Source organism: Phoca vitulina, unplaced genomic scaffold (assembly GCF_004348235.1).
Source record: "Phoca vitulina isolate PV1807 unplaced genomic scaffold, GSC_HSeal_1.0 scaffold4, whole genome shotgun sequence".
Taxonomy (NCBI): domain Eukaryota; kingdom Metazoa; phylum Chordata; class Mammalia; order Carnivora; family Phocidae; genus Phoca; species Phoca vitulina.
In genome coordinates, this window is record NW_022589707.1 from 8,059,519 (window position 1) to 8,077,694 (window position 18,176).

An 18,176-nucleotide genomic window follows, 5' to 3' on the forward strand; every position below is an offset into this window, starting at 1 on the left:
ATATTTTTTTAATGTAAACATATTTAAATGCAGACACTTCTTCTACCACACTGACTTTTCGTAATGCATACTGGATATAAAATTAGGATGACCATACTTCGCAGGCAATCAACGAGAATCCCCAGTTTTTGCTTGTTACCCCAGCATAATTAATAGTGTTCCTTACATTTTTTTCTTAAAAAATTTTTGAGTTTAGTTGACACACACATGTATTCCTTTACATTCTTAAAAATGTCCCGGCCAATAAATTATATGGACACTTTAAGATCAAATAAAACAAAATCTACATTGTGCAAACTACTGCTGGTTGATACCCATCATGGTGGGGAACCAGTACCATAAGAGGAGATATGGCTTTGCAACACTGGAACATAGGATTTGGTCTGGGTGACTACCAACAGGATGTTGACATCCTGTTCTGTCATTTATTGTTCCTAATTGTGACTTATGCTGCAAGCAAAAATGCAAGGTCAAGGCCAAAGAGAAAGAGGAAACTGGAAGACTCTTGCTATTTTCATACATACCAACTAATAAATATTATTGCACATATGACAGTGTCTGCTATAAAAATCCCATTAAGAAATGTGAACATCCAGTATCATGGTTCCTAGGTGACCCTTCGTAATTACGTAGCTGAGACTATCTGTCTGGGAACAACCCAAATATCCATCAACAGTAAAATGAATGAATTGGGATATATTTATAGCATGGAACACCATAAACACTGCCCAGCAAATGTACTCCAAAAATGGAGTTCACCACATGTAAAGACATAGATAAATCTGAGGTGCATAATGGTTCAGTGTAAAAAAGCAAGCTGCAGAAGAAAAGTATGGAGACAGTATGACTCCATTTATATGAAGCTCAAAAATATGCAAAATCAAACAGTATAATATTTAGGGATTACAAGTACACATGATAAAACCAGATAAAGAAAAGCAAGGGCTAAGACAAATGTCTTCTTCTACAGCCAAAAGGGATATTAAATAACTCCAAACATCAAATCTGAAATGTTCCTTAGAAAATATCTTATAATGTATAAAAAGTTGTTCTCCTGCCTCTAGATCCTTTCTCACTGGTGCCCATTTCTGTCATGTGACGGTATGGCAGTATGCTCCAACTGTCAACGTCTGAAGGAGCCAGGCACAGACACAAAATCTGTGACCTCAAGTAATTTCATTTATTTCTTTGCTTTAAACTGACAAAGAATTCTCAATTCAAAAGAATTTTTTTTTTTTAAAGAGAGAGAGAGCGGGTGCACCCAAGCATGCAGTGAGTTGGGGAGGGGCAGAGGGAAAGGGAGAGAGAGAATCCTGAGCAGGTAGATTCCATGCCCAGCGCAGAGCCTGACAAAGGGCTCAGTCTCACAACCCTGAGATCATGAAATGAGCCAAGACCAAGAGTCAGAACTATTTCATTAACAGCTGTATAACACTTACAATAAATAATTCTATGTCTCTCAGATCACATCACTAGTGGTCCAAGGCACCACATTCATTCCCCCATTAGAGCCATGGGGGGCCTTGGACAGCCATGTTGTGCTATGTGACTCCCAACCTCTGGCCAGAAAAATTTTGGTTGACTCAAGATAGTATAATCAGATTTTCTGACCCAAGAACTTGGATTGGGATGAGAGGGCTGAGTCAGTCTGTGTGTGTGGCTTTTCCGTGATATAAAACCTTGAGAATACAGTAATCGTATTTTCAGATGCACATAAAAGGATAAAAATGAGACACGGGGATATGGGTAGAGAGAAACAAGGGTTAATCCAAATTATCAGTTCCCTTAATTCCATGAAACACCTTTATTGATAGAAAAAAATGTTCTTTTTTGTCTTAAACTATTTAAGTTCTTTTCCATTACTTGCAAGTTATAAATATTTTAAATTTTTTTTTTTTTTTTAAAGATTTTATTTATTTATTTGACAGAGAGAGACAGTGAGAGAGGGAACACAAGCAGGCAGAGTGGGAGAGGGAGAAGCAGGCTCCCCGCCGAGCAGAGAGCCCGATGCGGGGCTCGATCCCAGGACCCTGGGATCATGACCTGAGCCGAAGGCAGACGCTCAACGACTGAGCCACCCAGGCGCCCCGCAAGTTATAAATATTTTAAAAATATATAATCAAATAAATCATAAAGGGAAGAGTAATCAGGACAGTGAAGGTACTAAAAACCATTTTACATGAAGTGAAGAAGGGGACATAATACAAGCTTTCAAAAACATGAAAGCTGTGAAGGTGACAAATGATTAGATTTATGAATGAACTCAAAGGTAGAATTACGACCAACGGGGTGGAAAGCACCTGAATTTGTCTCAGTGCATGGAAGAATTTTCTGATATTACAATGAAATATGTTTCTGACCACAGGAAGCATTCAAACTTGGACAATTACTTATGGGGTGGTAAGGGAGGAGAATCTAGCAAAACATGGATGATTACACCAAAAAATCTCTAAGTTTACATGTAACCCTGTGATTCTTTCCACTGGTTTGTATAATGTGGGTGTGAACCATATCTGCATAGATCCATTTCAGTAATAAAAAAACTTGAGTTATAAATCTGTCAGATATTTTTTGAGGGCAAAGTTGTGTCAGCTGTGGAACTGAAGTTAATTTACCAGTCCAAGAATCTATGCCTTAGAAAACATTCTCATCTAGATTTATCAATTGTTGAAAAGTAAGTTTTTTCAAGTGATCCAATGTGCCTTTGGTAACTCCTACAGTTATTCAATACATACAATAAGACTATAAAGCAGCTAATATGCCAAAGCCCCAAACAGAAACCAGTTTCTTTATAGGTCGTAAAACCTCAGGTATGGATAGGATTTTCCTTGTCTTACCTGGACGTTGAGATGTAACTTCTTTAGACGTTTTACCAGTGTTTCTTTATTACATGGCACAAAAGCTTCAAGATGGGAGTAGACACCACTACGAATGCCAGGGCCTAGTTCCTGTAGCTGTAACTCAATGCTGAACAAAAACAACAACAAATAAATAGTACAGAATTTCTTTCAGGTACCGATACAAGCAAGGAGGCAAAGGCAGTGCAGTGACTCTTCTTTCGTTTTATCTTTGCATGATTTCCTAGACAGTATTTTTCAAGGAGAAAATAGAGAGAGAATTTATATAACCATAAATAAACTGGTGAATAATTTTTTGAAGAACAGGGGCAAAGTCTACATTTTTGGGTAAAACACAGGAACTCTACTAAAAGCTCATTTCCTCAAAGAGATATTCATATCCTCTCTCCCCTATTGCAACTGCTAAGCTAGAGAGTTACACAGTTTCGATGAATTTAGAATATTTTTTCCTTACAGGTGTTTGAAAAAATTGCAGATTTGGAAGAGGTGAAGCCCTTCTGGCTACAGATACAGACTGTTTTTCATCCATCTTTGTCTCCCTTATTGTGCCTGCACTGCACAAACTAGAATTTAATAGTCTGTTCAATTTATTCCAATTCTTCAGTTCCTGTTTCCGTTTGTAAATTAGTTTTTTTAGACCAAAAGTAAGTTGTTAAATGGGTATTTAACTTAATAGTTATTTAAAAAAAAAAAAAGGAAAAGAGTTTTAACAGCCGCCATATTCTCAGCCAGACAAGTCTACTAATAAATAACTGAGGTTTCTTCCAAGATGGAAGACACTGTATCCGGCAAGTGCTATTGTAGAAAGACAGGAACAGATGTTAATTTGAAGGCCAAGACCAAACTGGGGCTCTCGGCAACAAACTACGTCCAGATCATCACATTCTCTTACAGAAGAAGGGGCAGATAGATTTAATAAATAATTTTCACAAATAGAAGATGAATCCAAAGATTCAATTAACAGCTTTTGGGGAAGAAAAGAAGCCCTCCCATATCAAATATGTCCATCACTTACAAGATACACTGTAATTTCAGAAACAACGAAATGTGGAAAACTATGCTCTTAGCACTGGCAATAAAAATTCTTGGTATTAGAGAAGTCAAACACATACAAATGGAAAAATGCTTAGAATCCATAAGAACCAGAAGGTCAAAATGCAGAGGATCATATGGGAAACAATTACTACTGTCATGAGTTCTGTGTATAAACATTTGGTTAAGTAACATTATGTGTGGATCTTAATTAAAAGTCTAGACTCTGGGTAGGGGGCTTTCTAGGCTTACCCGGTTATTAAAGATTAGTTGCAGCTGAAAATAAAACAGAAACTCCAAGTAGTAAGAGAAGTAAGAACAGAGTGACTCAGTGACATACTTATAAAAATCAGTGGTTTCCAAAGAGGGGGGGAAACTCAAAAGCACAAAGACCTGACTCCCTACTCCTAAGCCAATCAGAGAAACGTTTTAACCCTAAAGGTTACGGATTGTATCGGTCTATCACAAACATAAACAAATTCCTACCTGAGAACAGTATAATTTAAGCACCCATCCCTCACACATTTAATTTTTTTTTTTTTCTCACTAAGAATTCCAATCTTCTAAGGTCTAAGAAGTACTTAAAACACACAGTAATGAAAAGTTTGAATTTCAGTTATTTTCACATTTCAGGGAAATAAAGTTTCCCCTAAAGCAACAAACTTTCCCTGAGCCTGCCTCCTTCTACCCACCAGGTTCTTTTGCTTCTTTAAGTGAAGTCTATCTGCAAAGCAGATATCCATGCATGAAAGTTATGATGGATGGGTCTCAAACCTCTGATAATAAATTATGAACGTGCGATCACTACAGGTTCTAAATGGATAAAAATATACTGGGACCATCTGCTGATAATGCATTAGAGGACAAACACTGGACTTTGTGAATAAATAAGCTTGAAACCCACTATTATATCCCTATATATATATATATTTAAGATTTTTATTTATTTGACAGAGAGATAGTGAGAGCAGGAACACAAGCAGGGGGAGTGGGAGAGGGAGAAGCAGGCTTCCCACCAAGCAGGGAGCCCGATGAGGGATCACGACCTGAGCCGAAGGCAGACTGCCCAACAACTAAGCCACCCAGGTGCCCCTATATCCCTATCTTTACAAGGGCTCTCATTTGCCTCTGAGGAAGCCTCCAAGAAACGCAACATAGGAATCCCTAGCTGAAGCAATGGTCAACTTTATAAACAGGATTCTTCTGGCTCAGGAATACTTAGTCTTACTTGTATTTTCACACAGAATTTTAGAAACAGTCATTTCCCCATAGTTGATATATGACTTATTTTCCTATCCCATCAACTCCCTCTTTTTATATTTATTTTTTTAAAGTTAAGCTCTACACCCAATGTAGGGCTGGAACTCATGACCCTGAGATCAAGAGTCACATGCTCTATCAACTGAGCTACCCAGGCACCCTTCTCCCTCTTTTTAAAAAACAGAATATTGGGGGGTGGGGCACCTGGGTGGCTCAGTCGTTAAGCGTCTGCCTTCAGCCCAGGGATCAAGCCCCGCATCGGGCTCCCCGCTCCGTGGGAAGCCTGCTTCTCCCTCTCCCACTCATCCTGCTTGTGTTCCCTCTCTTGCTGTCTCTCTCTCTCTCTGCTAAATAAATAAATAAAATCTTAAAAAAAAAAAAAAAACAATATAGGGGCATCTGGGTGGCTCAGTTGATTGTCTGCCTTCAGCACAGGTCATGATCTCTGGATCCTGGGCTAGAGCCCCAAGTCGGGCTCCCTGCTCAGTGGGGAGTCTGCTTCTCCCTCTCCCTTTGCCCCTCCCCCCCACTCATGCCTTGTATCTCAAATAAATATATAAAATCTTAATAAAAACCCAGAATATATATCTCATTCAATCAGTTTGAAAACACTAGTAAAAGAAAAGCTGACTAACTCCAAGTGAATTCTGGAATCTACTTAATTTCCTGAATTCTTCCTCAAGTATTCCAAATATCCTACCAATACTGTCCACATAACAGAACCACTGAAAGCTAGAAATTGAAGAAAGACTTAGGGAGCAGTAACCCAAACACAAAATCCAAAATAGTTCTTACTTTACAGCAATTCAAAAGCCTGTTGATGTGTCGATTGATAACACACAAGAGGGATGTAAATCCCTCCTTCCCCTGAACAACTTTAGAGCAACTGCTGAACACAACTCAGGCTGGACTGGGATCACAGGCAAAGAGTATCAAGATTTTGTTAGCAATGTATGCTTGAGGTAAAGGGGCAAATAGGGGAAGAGATCAAGCTGGCAAGCTGTATATCTGCTGATCCAAGTCAAATTCAATTAAGCAAAAAGAGAAAGGTTTCCTATTCCAACAAACTCACCCCTCTTTCTGCCCAGGGTAAGGAAGCAGTGGTGAGGCAGAGCCAATACACCTGGACAATTTCATAGGAATTTACTACCCAAAATAATTACGTACCATGTGCCCTTAGAAGATCGATTCAGTCCAGAGAACCAAGGGATGTTTGTTTAGGGAAGTAGAAACAGACGCCAGGGGCATAAATAAGTGATTAAAATGGAGAACATTAAACTCTGAATACTACGGTTTTATAGAACTGGAGGCACACTTTGTGAAATAAAAAAAAAAACAGGCTCCAACGAGAGGATTTAAGATAGACACAGGGAGGCTTAAGGGAAGTCTGGTGCGGGGGGGATACCTAGCTGGCTCAGTTGGAGAAGCACGCAACTCATATCTCAGGGCCATGAGTCCAAGCCTCACATTGGGCATGGAGCCTACTTTTAAATAAATAAACAAACAAACAAATAAATAAATAAATAAATAAATAAAATTTAAAATTAAAAACATTTTTTAAAGGTGGGGAGGGGCAACTGGCCAGCTCAGTCAGTAGAGCACGTGACTCTTGATTTCAGGGTCATGAGTTCGACCCCCATGCTGGGTGTAGAGATTACTTAAAAAAAAAAAGAAGAAGAAGAAAGAGAGAAGCCTGTTCATGGAATGCTGATATTCTGCTTATTTGAGATGTTATGTCCCAAGGAAGGTCCTTTCTTTCTCTCAGGGGAGAAAAAGTCCGTCCCTCTTACAGAAGAGTAAAATAAAAAAGCACTGTGTCAGTCACAGGAAAAGGACCTGATCCAGTAAACTTAGGGCTCTCGAGTAGAAAGAAAAAGCAGCCAGTCAGATTCCTGATTAGGGAATCTGGGACAGCTCCGATGAGTAATGGTTACACTGTTTATTGAATCTGGGGTGTAAAAGGAGCTGGTGCAGGCAGGAAGCATTCGCCTCGCTTCCAGGCAGACAGAATCAATCTGAAAATCCCTGGCTAAAATAAAGAAGAACAGGAACAAGAAATTCGTCTGTCACCATACCAGTAGCACACCAGGTTATGTGTTTCATGGGTCCATGGGGGACAAAAAAGATTTTTTAAGTACTCCGGAGAAAGAGAGATTGCACTTAATTAAAACAGTTATCAAGGGGGAGGGGGAAAAACAAAAAAAGAAAATAGTTATCAAAGCAAACCAGTCCATCATCCTTTGTATCTTATGAGAAACTACCTCCAATATATATTTAAAAGACAGGACTCACACACAGTATTGGAAACACTGCTTGTGGATGTGAGGGTGATCTGGCTGCGACATCTGTCACCCCATTGATCGCCAGAGTTGATTCGGCTGATCTGGCTGGCTAGGCGGGTGTCCCCTTCCTCCCTCACTGCTCCACGTGCGTCCCGCCCGAAGCTGCGCGCTCGGTCGAAGAGGACGACCTTCCCCGATAGAGGAGGACCGTTCTTCGGTCAAGGGTATATGAGTAGCTGCGCTCCCCTGCTAGAACCTCCAAACAAGCTCTCAAGGAAACACTGCTTGTTTCTTTGTATATAATACTACTGAACCACCAAAAGCAGGCACACATTATTTTCATGTGAGCGGAGTAAAATCTGCTGCTTTCTCCAGGATTGCTTTTTTTTTTTTTTAATTTTTTTATTGTTATGTTAATCCCCATACATTACATCATTAGTTTTAGATATAGTGTTCCATGATTCATTGTTTGTGTATAACACCCAGTGCTCCATGCAGAACGTGCCCTCCTCAATACCCATCACCAGGCTAACCCATCCTCCCACCCCCCTCCCCTCTAGAACCCTCACTTTGTTTTTCAGGATTGCTTTTTTTTACGCAGTTCTGCTTGCAGCCAATTATACACTCCACTTCTAAAACCAATGGTCAAAATTTATAAGCCAATAGGTTTACAAGGGCAGCTTACTGGACCACAGTCTTAGAAGCTGCAGCTTCCTTAGTATCACACTCCAGCTAACAGCAAAAACTGTCACTAATTTAAATACAATCTGTATCCTGTATCTCAGCCTTCAGCTTCCCCTTCCCATTTTTCCTTTGTCTTCTCCACACTGCCTCTCTCCTACCTCACAACCAGAATTTCTTCATTAAACCATACTTTCCATTTGGCTATAAATGTTTGTATGAATTATAATTAACCTTGCTAGATACCAATGGAATTATTTTTTCCAAGTCTGAATGAAAGTAGAAGGAAAATTATACCAAATTTAATATGAATACTCAGAGCTGTTCCAGAAAGACATTTTCATATAAAATGACAAAAAAAATACATTTAAATCTAAAATAATATCAACCTGTAAAGTTGTAACCAACTATATGTTTAAATGAATTCTTAAAGTTTAAATAACTTTTTAGGTTTTTTAATTAAAGAAGAAAATTACTTACTCCAGAAGAATATTATTCATATCCTGTGTAAAGAACTTTTTCCTTCCTTCTTCATCAAAAAGTTTGGCAGCCTAGAGAAACATAAGATTGTCAATATGGCTTTCTTTCTTTCTTTTTTTTTGGAAGATGTTATTTATTTGACGGAGAGAGCGCGCGCGCACACACACAAGCAGGGGGAGAGGCAGGCAGACGGAAAGGGAGAAGCAGGCTCCCCACTGAGCAGAGAGCCCGCCATGGGGCTCATCCCAACACCCTGGGATCATGACCTGAGCCGAAGGCAGATGCTTAATGACTGAGCCACCCAGGGGTCCTGTCAATATGCTTTCAATAAAAACACTGTTTCCATATCTATTTACTAAAGAATAAGCTTCCTGAGGGTGGGGCTACTGTGATTTACATTACTTTGTATCCTCCATAACCAGCTTAGTACCTGGCATGAGTAGGCAATTACAGAGTGTTCAAACAAATTTAGCATATATACCATTGTTTCCTATTATCTCTGTATTTAATTTTTCTCAATCCTGCTAAATTAACAAAATTATACGTACGAGACTTTTTAGTGCTTTGTGTATCTTGTGGACTTTGACTATCCATGGGTTTATTAATTATTGCTGTGATCTCCAAGATAAGCGGATATCTCACTTTCTATCGACAGTGTCTACAAAGTATCTGTCTGATATTCTATATGTTATACTCATTACCATGTTTAATCCTCATAACAGCCAATGACATTGGTATGACAGCCCCCACTATACAAACAAGGAAGCTTAAATCTGTCAGAGGTTACATGACATGCTCCCAAATCACACTACTAATAAGTGGTGGATTCAGGACTCAGACCACAAGCTTTCTGACTTCAACTGCGCAACACTGCCACCCTATACAAAGATACCTGCTTACTGCAGCCAGCCTAGGTTCCACCTAATTACTAACAACAAAAAAACGTAGGCGAGGTTATTAACAAGGGATAAGCAAAAATTCATGCAATGAGCTTAATTTCATCATTATGTTTGTCACCTCGACCAGGTGACCAGAAATCAAGTATACCAGCACACCCTACCATAAGCAAAATTTACTGGGAAAATCACAAACAATGTAGTTGCGGTCCGTGAGATATAAAACATCAAGAAGCCTGATCTAATCATCTGAGCAAGCCATATGCTGACTCTGTCAATCCACCAAGTTATTTGACAACTGTACATGCAATAAATAGAAGAAAATTGCTAAGATGGGCCTCAGGACTTCTTAGAAAGAATGAAAACTGGGTATGTGCAGTGGGTGGAAATATATGAAAGGCATAAGGAAAACTAAACTTCAAGAAATGAATCAAAAAAAGTCAAGAGGCTGAACAGTGGAAGAATATTACAAAGTAAGAAAAGAGCCACAAGAAGCAATTCCTTATCACACAGACATAAGCATTTAAGCCAAGGATGACTTCTTACCTCCCAAAGAAAAAATACCATCTCATATTTCAAAAGAAAACATATAGCGAAGTCATAGATACCAGTAAGTGAAATCAAACTTCTCACTGATGATTTCCTACTAAGGAGTTAGGGAGCACCCGTATTAAACCTGGCAGGGCTATTACAGAGAGAGAGAGAGAACAGTTTTTGGTATATAAGATATGACAAAGCTTTTACAAGATGGAATACACTCATTACTAACCAATTTTATTTATTAAGTGAAACTGAATGGCATATAACACAGCAGACAGAGTGCCTACTATGGAGCTCCACGGTCCTGCCTTTAAATGCTGACCTTGAATCATGGCTCAGCCATTTAAAAATTACGTGGCCTTGGGCAAATCACTTAACCTGTTGAACCTTAGTTTCCTCATCTATTAAATGGAAGAATACTACCTACCTCACTTGATTGTTGGAGGATTAGACTACACAGTAGGTAAAGTACACTAAACCCAAACAGGGTGCTGTCTCCTGAATGGTAAATGCTATGTGAGACACAGCAGCACTGTACTAAATACAGAGTACAGGTTTCTGCTAAATAAACAAGACCTATTATTTTTATTTTTTTAAAGATTTTATTTATTCATTTGAGAGAGAGAGACAGAGAGAGCACAAGCAGGGGAAGAGGCAGAGGGAGAGGGAGAGGCAGGCTCCCTGTTGAGCTGGGAGTCCGACATGGGGTGCGATCCCAGGACCTGGAGATCGTGAACTGAGCCAAAGGCAAAGGCTTAACCATCTGAACCACCCAGGCACCCCAAGAGCTATTATTATTAATAATACCTTGCAAATCAGGGCGCCTGGGTGGCTCAGTTGGTTAAGTGACTGCCTTCGGCTCAGGTCATGATCCTGGAGTCCCAAGATCAAGTTCTGAATCAGGCTCCCTGCTGAGCAGGGAGTTTGCTTCTCCCTCTGCCTCCCCCCTCTCATGTGCTCTCTCTCTCTCTCATTCTCTCTCTCTCTCAAATAAGTAAATCTTAAAAAAAAAAAAGTATCTTGCAAAATGTGGGTCACATCACTAACACGTTTTAAAACTTAGAAGAAACTAAAGGTTTTAGGGATAGGCAACATGGGATAGCAAAAAGCACATACATACTTTGGAGTCAGGTGAACCCTTGTGGCTAAATTCTGGCTCCACCACTTACTAGTTGCATGGACCTGACCAAGCTATTTAACCTACCTCAAGTTTCTTAACCATAAAAAGGAAATAATACCTGTATTTCCTACACAGGTAGCTGAGAAGATTAAATAAAAAACCTACTTATTACCGAGACTACAGATTGTATACTTTTCAAAAAATAAGCACAGAAAATAGCAAAAGAATGAAAACAAAAGAGATGAGTAAGAGAACAGGATAAAAAAGAAAATGACAAAGATCAACTATATAATTATAACAACTGTAAAAAGATAAAATCATTTGTTAAAAGAGAAAAGACTCAGATGAGGTCAATAAAGAAATTACATGCTGTCTATAAGAAAAAGAGCTAAAGGGACGCCTGGGTGGCTCAGTCGTTAAGCGTCTGCCTTCGGCTCAGGTCATGATCCCAGTGTCCTGGGATCGAGCCCCACATCGGGCTCCCTGCTCGGCGAGAAGCTTGCTTCTCCCTCTCCCACTCCCCTTGCTTGTGTTCCCTCTCTCGCTGTGTCTCTCTCTGTCAAATAAATTAAAAAAAAAAAAAAGCTAAAATAAAGAAAATCAAAGAGGTTGAAGGTAAATGATGAGAAAAGCTATATGTAAAAATAAAGAGACAGGAGACAGTAAGTCAGACAAAACTGAATTCAAGGTAAAAGGTAGTAATAGCACAAAAAGTCACCTTCAAATGATAATCATCACAAAGATCAAGACTTTTATAGGTCAAACAACACATCATGGAAATAATGCAAAAACGATGGTAAACACAATTTATAACCTAAGAAATACTGGCAATGAGATATTTTAACAGACTTTGCTAAGTTCTGGACTAATGAAGTACATTAAAATAAGTAAAAATACAGGGGAACTAAAATTAAGTCACTTCAGAAGAAATGCTAAATAATAAAAAACAGAATTGCTAAACCAAATCTGTGTGCCAGTTACCAGAAAAATTAAATAAATCTAAATATTCTGTAATCAGATATTTAAATTTTAGGAAAAGTTATGAGAAGTAAATATAAAGATGATTAGTAAATTTTAAAATGTGACTTAAGTTGGGTTACTATAATCCCAGGAGAAAGAAGCAAGATGAATAGTCCATACATTACCACCCCATTAATTATTTTTTATAATACTATACCATTTGCAAATGCATGGATTAAGATCTAGAAAAATAAATTAATTTAATAGTGGTTATCTCTGCTGGGAGTGGGGAATGTCAGATTATGGGGGATCTTTCCCTACGTATGATAATACATTTTGTATTGTGCATTTCACTTTTGTAGTCAGGAAAAAAATTAGGACTAAAATATGGCATGGGTTCAAATAAACACATTAAAGTAATCGGGCGCCTGGGTGGCTCAGTTGGTTAAGTGACTGCCTTCAGCTCAAGTCATGATCCTGGAGTCCCAGGATCGAGTCCCACATCCGGCTCCCTGCTCAGCTGGGAGTCTGCTTCTCCCTCTGACCCTCCCCCCTCTCATGCTCTCTCTCTCTCTCAAATAAATCTTTAAAAAAATAAAATAATCAAAATAATCAGAAAGGGCATTTTAAGCTAGGTTTGGCGAGGGGGGAGGGGCAGAGGGAAAGGGAAAAGCAGACTCCCTGCTGAGCAGGGAGCCTGACCTGGGGCTGGATCCCAGGACCCTGAGATCATGACCTGAGCCAAAGGCAGATGCTTAACCACTGAGCCACCCAGGTGCCCACTGGCATGTTATTTTAAGTCAAAATACTATCTCCCTGAGATTAAATGGATAAGTGTGATGACATTTATCTGGATTTGCAGCTAGTTAAACAAAGATTATGAAGCCAAGTCAATCTAGAGAGGTATCTAATGTGACATGCTAAAGCTCAGCTCTCAAGTTTGTCCTAATAGGAACACAGTGCATGCTTACTAAATGTGATTAGCTGGAAAGGAATAGCTGGAAAAATCAATTATAAAAGAACTAGATGCCAATACAGTTTGGACCAAGTTCAGGTATACTTTTGAAATGTTACTATTTGCTCCTATCTTCCCTCTATTGTCTTTACACGACTTTTTTTACAATAAAAATTGTATTTATGAAACCTATGCTGAAAAATATTTATAAGATGAGGGGCACCTGGGTGGCTCAGTCGTTTAAGTGTCCGACTCGATTTCAGCTCAGGTCATGATCCCAAGGTACTGGGATCAAGACCCACTTCAGGCTCCGCATTCAGTGGGGAATCTGCTTGAAGATTCTCTCCCTCTTCCTCTGCCCCTCCCCCCTCATGCTCGCTTGTGTAAGCATCCTCTCACTCTTTCTAAAATAAATAAATCTTTAAAAAATGTATAAGATGAAATAAAATAATAAAACGATCACCCATATGATGCTATAACTAGTTATACATATTTCTACTTAAAATCAAAGGCCTATGTGTACAGCCAATGCCTAAAAGGAAATATAGAAAATTATAAGTTCTTTATATGGGTGCTGGAATTGTGGGTTATTATTTTTGTCTTACAAAAAGCATTTATTGTTAAGTTCATGTAGCAAATAAGAAACAAGGGGATTATTACACTTACTACACGGAGGTCTTCAATGCGTTTTTCAAGAAGGACAGGTAGACCCTCTGGGAGTGTAGGCACTACCTTGGGCATAACCTGAGAGGCATAGGTTGGCTGGGTGGTGTTTCCATTCTCTCCCCCTGACTCAGAGAGGGGGCTACCATCAGAAGCAGCATCCAGTAATCTGTCAAAGTCGAAATCATCTAGCATCTCTAGGGCATTTTCAGCTTCCTGAAACAGTTCATGTTCATTTGTGCCAACAAAAATGGGGAGGTCTGGATCAGCACTGTTCAGATTTAAGTCCGGGACATCATTTCCCAACGCTACAGCAGTGGAGGGGGGTTTATTCAGAGAGGAGGTCGTTAAGTTCACTGGGACTTTGGGGTTAGGCTCCTTCTTCAATGCATCCTTCTCTTTCTGAAATTTTCGTATCATGGCAGCTAGAGAAAGAGAATCTTTATAACGTTTCTTCTTTTTTTCAGACTTGTGGGAATTTAGAGCCACAACTCTGTGAAGAAAAAAGTCATCCGTTAGGCTATGTATGATTTTAATGTTTAAAGCCTCATGTAAATAAGCAGACACAGATCATCAAAACAATCATCTGATAGGTGGGAGAGCAAATTTCTTATTAAATTATCATTTTATCAAAGCATCTTCCTCATCATCTGGACTGTCACTGAGGAAAGGTCGACAGGTAAATGGCTATCAGAGTGAAGAAAATGAATGGACTAAAGTTAACAGAAAGAAACAAAACTGAATGTAGCTCAGGTTTATGAGAATATATGAAGTTAAACTTACTACTCCTTTTGGAATGCTCACATTCTTAAGCACTTCTTTAAAGTGGTCACCTAAGAAATTAACCAAGTAAAGAAACACACTTTCGCTGAAAATAGAGTTGCTTACAACCAGAGCTCACACAAGTACAACTTTAAGCTGGTACTCCAGGTGGGGTTTGTTTGTTTAAAGATTTTATTCATTTGACAAGGAGCACAAGCAGGGGGACCAGGGCGGCGGGGAGAGGGAGAGAGAGAAGCAGGCTCCCCGCCGAGCAAGGAGCCCGATGTGGGGCTTCATCCCAGGACCTTGGGATCATGACCTGAGCCAAAGGCAGATGCTTAACAACCGAGCCACCCAGGCGCTCCAACTCCAGGTGGTTTGTGCTACAAACTGCCAAAGAAATGCAAAATCTTTCTAGACCCTATTCTATCTGCTGCTACCTTCTGATCATTTTCGCTTTCCATTCTGGGAACAGCCATGTGAGGCAATTATATATGGGTAATTTTCTATGACAATGTTCTCCCTACAGAAACCATGGGGAAAAGATGGTTTCAGTTTATCACTTTCTCTAGACATCTTTTCTACATTCTATGGCTTATATTCTTCTATGCGCACTACAGAATCAAAAAAGATGATTTGTACCTTCAAGGGAAGCCCATGTTTCATTTACTGTTATATACTCCAAACCACAACAATACCTGGTATACAAGTACTTAATAAATATTTGCTGCATGAATAAGCTATGAATTTGAGAAAATGACAAATTCAATAAAAGGCATTATAGACTTTGTTCCCAAAGAAGCTTACTTGTAAATAATAAATGCATTAGTAATATATATTTTTCCTTAATTACTTAATGACTCCAGGGTCACTAAAATCTCATGCTTACAGGATGATAAATACCTCCCTATATCCTTTTGAATACTGATAACCCAAAAAATTCAGATGCACCTCCCCTGGTAAGGAGGGGAAGAAAATCAAGCCTCTCATAGTTTCTGTCCCTTAGTTCTCCAAAAAAAGTCATGGAGAACCAAGAACAACTGGTAATTTTATGAATGCATGGTACAAACATTTTATTCTTATAACTTTTTTGAGAAATTCTACTTGATTTTTAGAGACAATATCATTACCTAAAGTTACAAGTGTGAAGTTACACTGTACAAGTTATAAGTGTGAAGCAGAGCTAAATAACTGACTTTTTAAATAGTAAAACAACTATAAATTGTTCACACAAAGATTACTGCCAATCCTCAATCCCCAGGCATCTAATTAGCTTAGTTCTAGCACAAAAAGTTTAAAACATTTGTTCAAGGTTTATACCATCTTTTCAAGCTGGTTCTTGTTGGCAAAAAGTTGTAATGAGCAAAATACTTAATGAACTAATATGTAAATCTGATCTAAAACACCATGAGTCTCTAAAATGATAAAGCCTTCTACTTATCAATCAATCAATACAATATTAATTAATTAATTAAAATCTAAGATGACATTGAATACTGGGTGTCGTGAGAGGTCAGATTGCTGTCACACATGGCCCAAAGATATGGGCATGAACATGGCCATAGTAAACTGGAACTTCCAGATTTTACATTTTTTTTTTTTTTTTAAGATTTTATTTATTTATTTGACTGAGAGAGACACAGCGAAAGAAGGAACACAAGCAGGGGGAGTGGGAGAGGGAGAAGCAGGCTTCCCGCTGAGCAGGGAGCCCGATGCGGGGCTCGATCCCAGGACCCTGGGATCATGACCTGAGCTGAGGGCAGATGCCTAACGACTGAGCCACCCAGGCGCTCCGGAACTTCCAGATTATAAACAATGGAAGATAGAAAGGACACCATTAGAAACTGTCCAGGAGAAGCTGACTGCACACGGGTTAGGGATCCATGGGGCGCAATGGAGCTTGGAGATACACGGGTGCCTTTGCAAACAATGTTTCCTCTGTTGGTGCATTGTTAAAAGGATTCAAATGGGGATTTACTGCATTTGTGGTAGCTGTAGGGGCTGAATATTACCTGGAGTTCAAGAATAAAGGTAAGAAGCATGACTGAAGATAATACCTGGAAGTATCTTAAAGGCTTAACTCTCTTATAAAAATAAGATTTCTTCAATGTAGCCTACTCGTCTGTGTGTTTTTCCCTTACAGAATACTAGTAAAATTTAATAAAGTATATATGTGCAAAAAAAAAAAAAAAATTAAGATGACAAAGCTTTCTATTTACTAATAACTTATACTTAATATATTATTAAAATATAAGTTAACAGTCACTGACATTTATAAATAGAGTATTAAATTAGACCCAGCTAAGCTGAATGAATTAATGCTAAATATATCTTCCTAAAAGGGCAGCTAGTCATGCTATGACCTTATAATGTTTAATTTTACGTACCCCAATTGTTTGGGTACTTTTTTCCTTGGCTTCTTCTCCTTTTCCCCTTCCTCTTTCCGCTTCCGCTTCTTCATTTCAATATCATCTTCTTTTATTTTGGGAATCTGCAAATGATAGAAGAATGTATCACTTATCTGAGTATCAATGGGTTACTCTTTGATGTTATCAATCTACCATCCAGGGCAGTGTTTTCTCTCAAAGTTCAGTGTACATTAGGAGTGCTTGTTATAAATGTAGATTCTTGGGGTTTACGAACACTGCCTGGTTTTTAACAAACATTTTGGTGATTCTGGTACAAGTAAGTCCTTGGATCACACTTCAAGAAACACTTAACTAAGGACACTCTGTATGTTTCCTAAAACAATATATACATTCCATAGAATTAGCTTTATAAATTACATCTTAGGAAAGGTAATGGCTTTTAATCATTTCTATACCAAGTCTGAAGGCAGATGAGCCGAAGGCAGACGCTTAACAACTGAGCCACCCAGGCGCCCCTATTTCTATACCAAGTCTTAACTTATCCTAGAAACTTACCCTTAACCCCCAAACAGTAGATTATTAGACCACATATGGAGAGAGAAGTTTTAAAAGAAAATACAATTCTACTATGATGTATCAATTTCCCCTTATCTACATAATTTTACCTTAAAGCATGTAAATAACTATAGATTCATTAAACAATGTTAGCATTTTACTTTTCCTTACATTCACAAGTTAATTTAAAAAGTACACCCTATTAACTGAACACTCATTACTATTGCAATGCTGGGTAAACTTACTTTGGGCGGCTTGTGCTTTTGGTTGTCTGTGGTATCTTCCTCTTCAGTATCTGAAGCTTGGCGAAACTGCAGAGTGCCAGTGTTGATGTAAAAGCCTCCATATTTTGTTGTTAGAGAAGCAGGAACTAACTCGTCATACTATATTTTAAAAAAAAGGTTTTAGACATAGCCTATTATTAATTCTATAAACATCTCAAAGAAATTCAATCACTATGTCAGCATCTTCTTAAATCCTAACTACAAAGCTGAATGCAATGAGGATGTTTGTGGAATAAATTTAGAAAAAGTTAATATCTGGGATAAAAATGAGCCTGGATTACTCAGTATTTATAAAGAACGGAAATTCTGGAATAACAACGCAAATTCTATCTATCATCTGCTGAGAAAAATTTAAAGATCACTACTACTATTCTTAATGATAAAGGATTCTTTTTTTTTTTTAAATAAATATTTATGTATTTTTTAAGTGATCTCTACACCCAACATGGGGCTCAAACTCACAACCTAGAGACTAAGAG

At 38.5% G+C, this 18,176-nt stretch overlaps 1 protein-coding gene across 2 annotated transcripts in view; it reads right to left on the reverse strand.

Annotated features, from left to right (window-relative positions):
• The window catches only part of UBN2 (ubinuclein 2), an 84,993-nt gene that overhangs the window by 39,814 nt on the left and 27,003 nt on the right, over positions 1 to 18,176 (reverse strand). For both annotated transcript variants that reach the window (XM_032401479.1, XM_032401477.1), the window contains exons 4-8: positions 17,659 to 17,796; positions 16,877 to 16,980; positions 13,731 to 14,220; positions 8,594 to 8,664; positions 2,838 to 2,967 (exon numbers count right to left, since the gene is read on the reverse strand). In XM_032401479.1, coding sequence (XP_032257370.1) covers positions 2,838 to 2,967; positions 8,594 to 8,664; positions 13,731 to 14,220; positions 16,877 to 16,980; positions 17,659 to 17,796 — 933 coding nt within the window. The remainder of the gene's footprint in view (positions 1 to 2,837; positions 2,968 to 8,593; positions 8,665 to 13,730; positions 14,221 to 16,876; positions 16,981 to 17,658; positions 17,797 to 18,176) is intronic.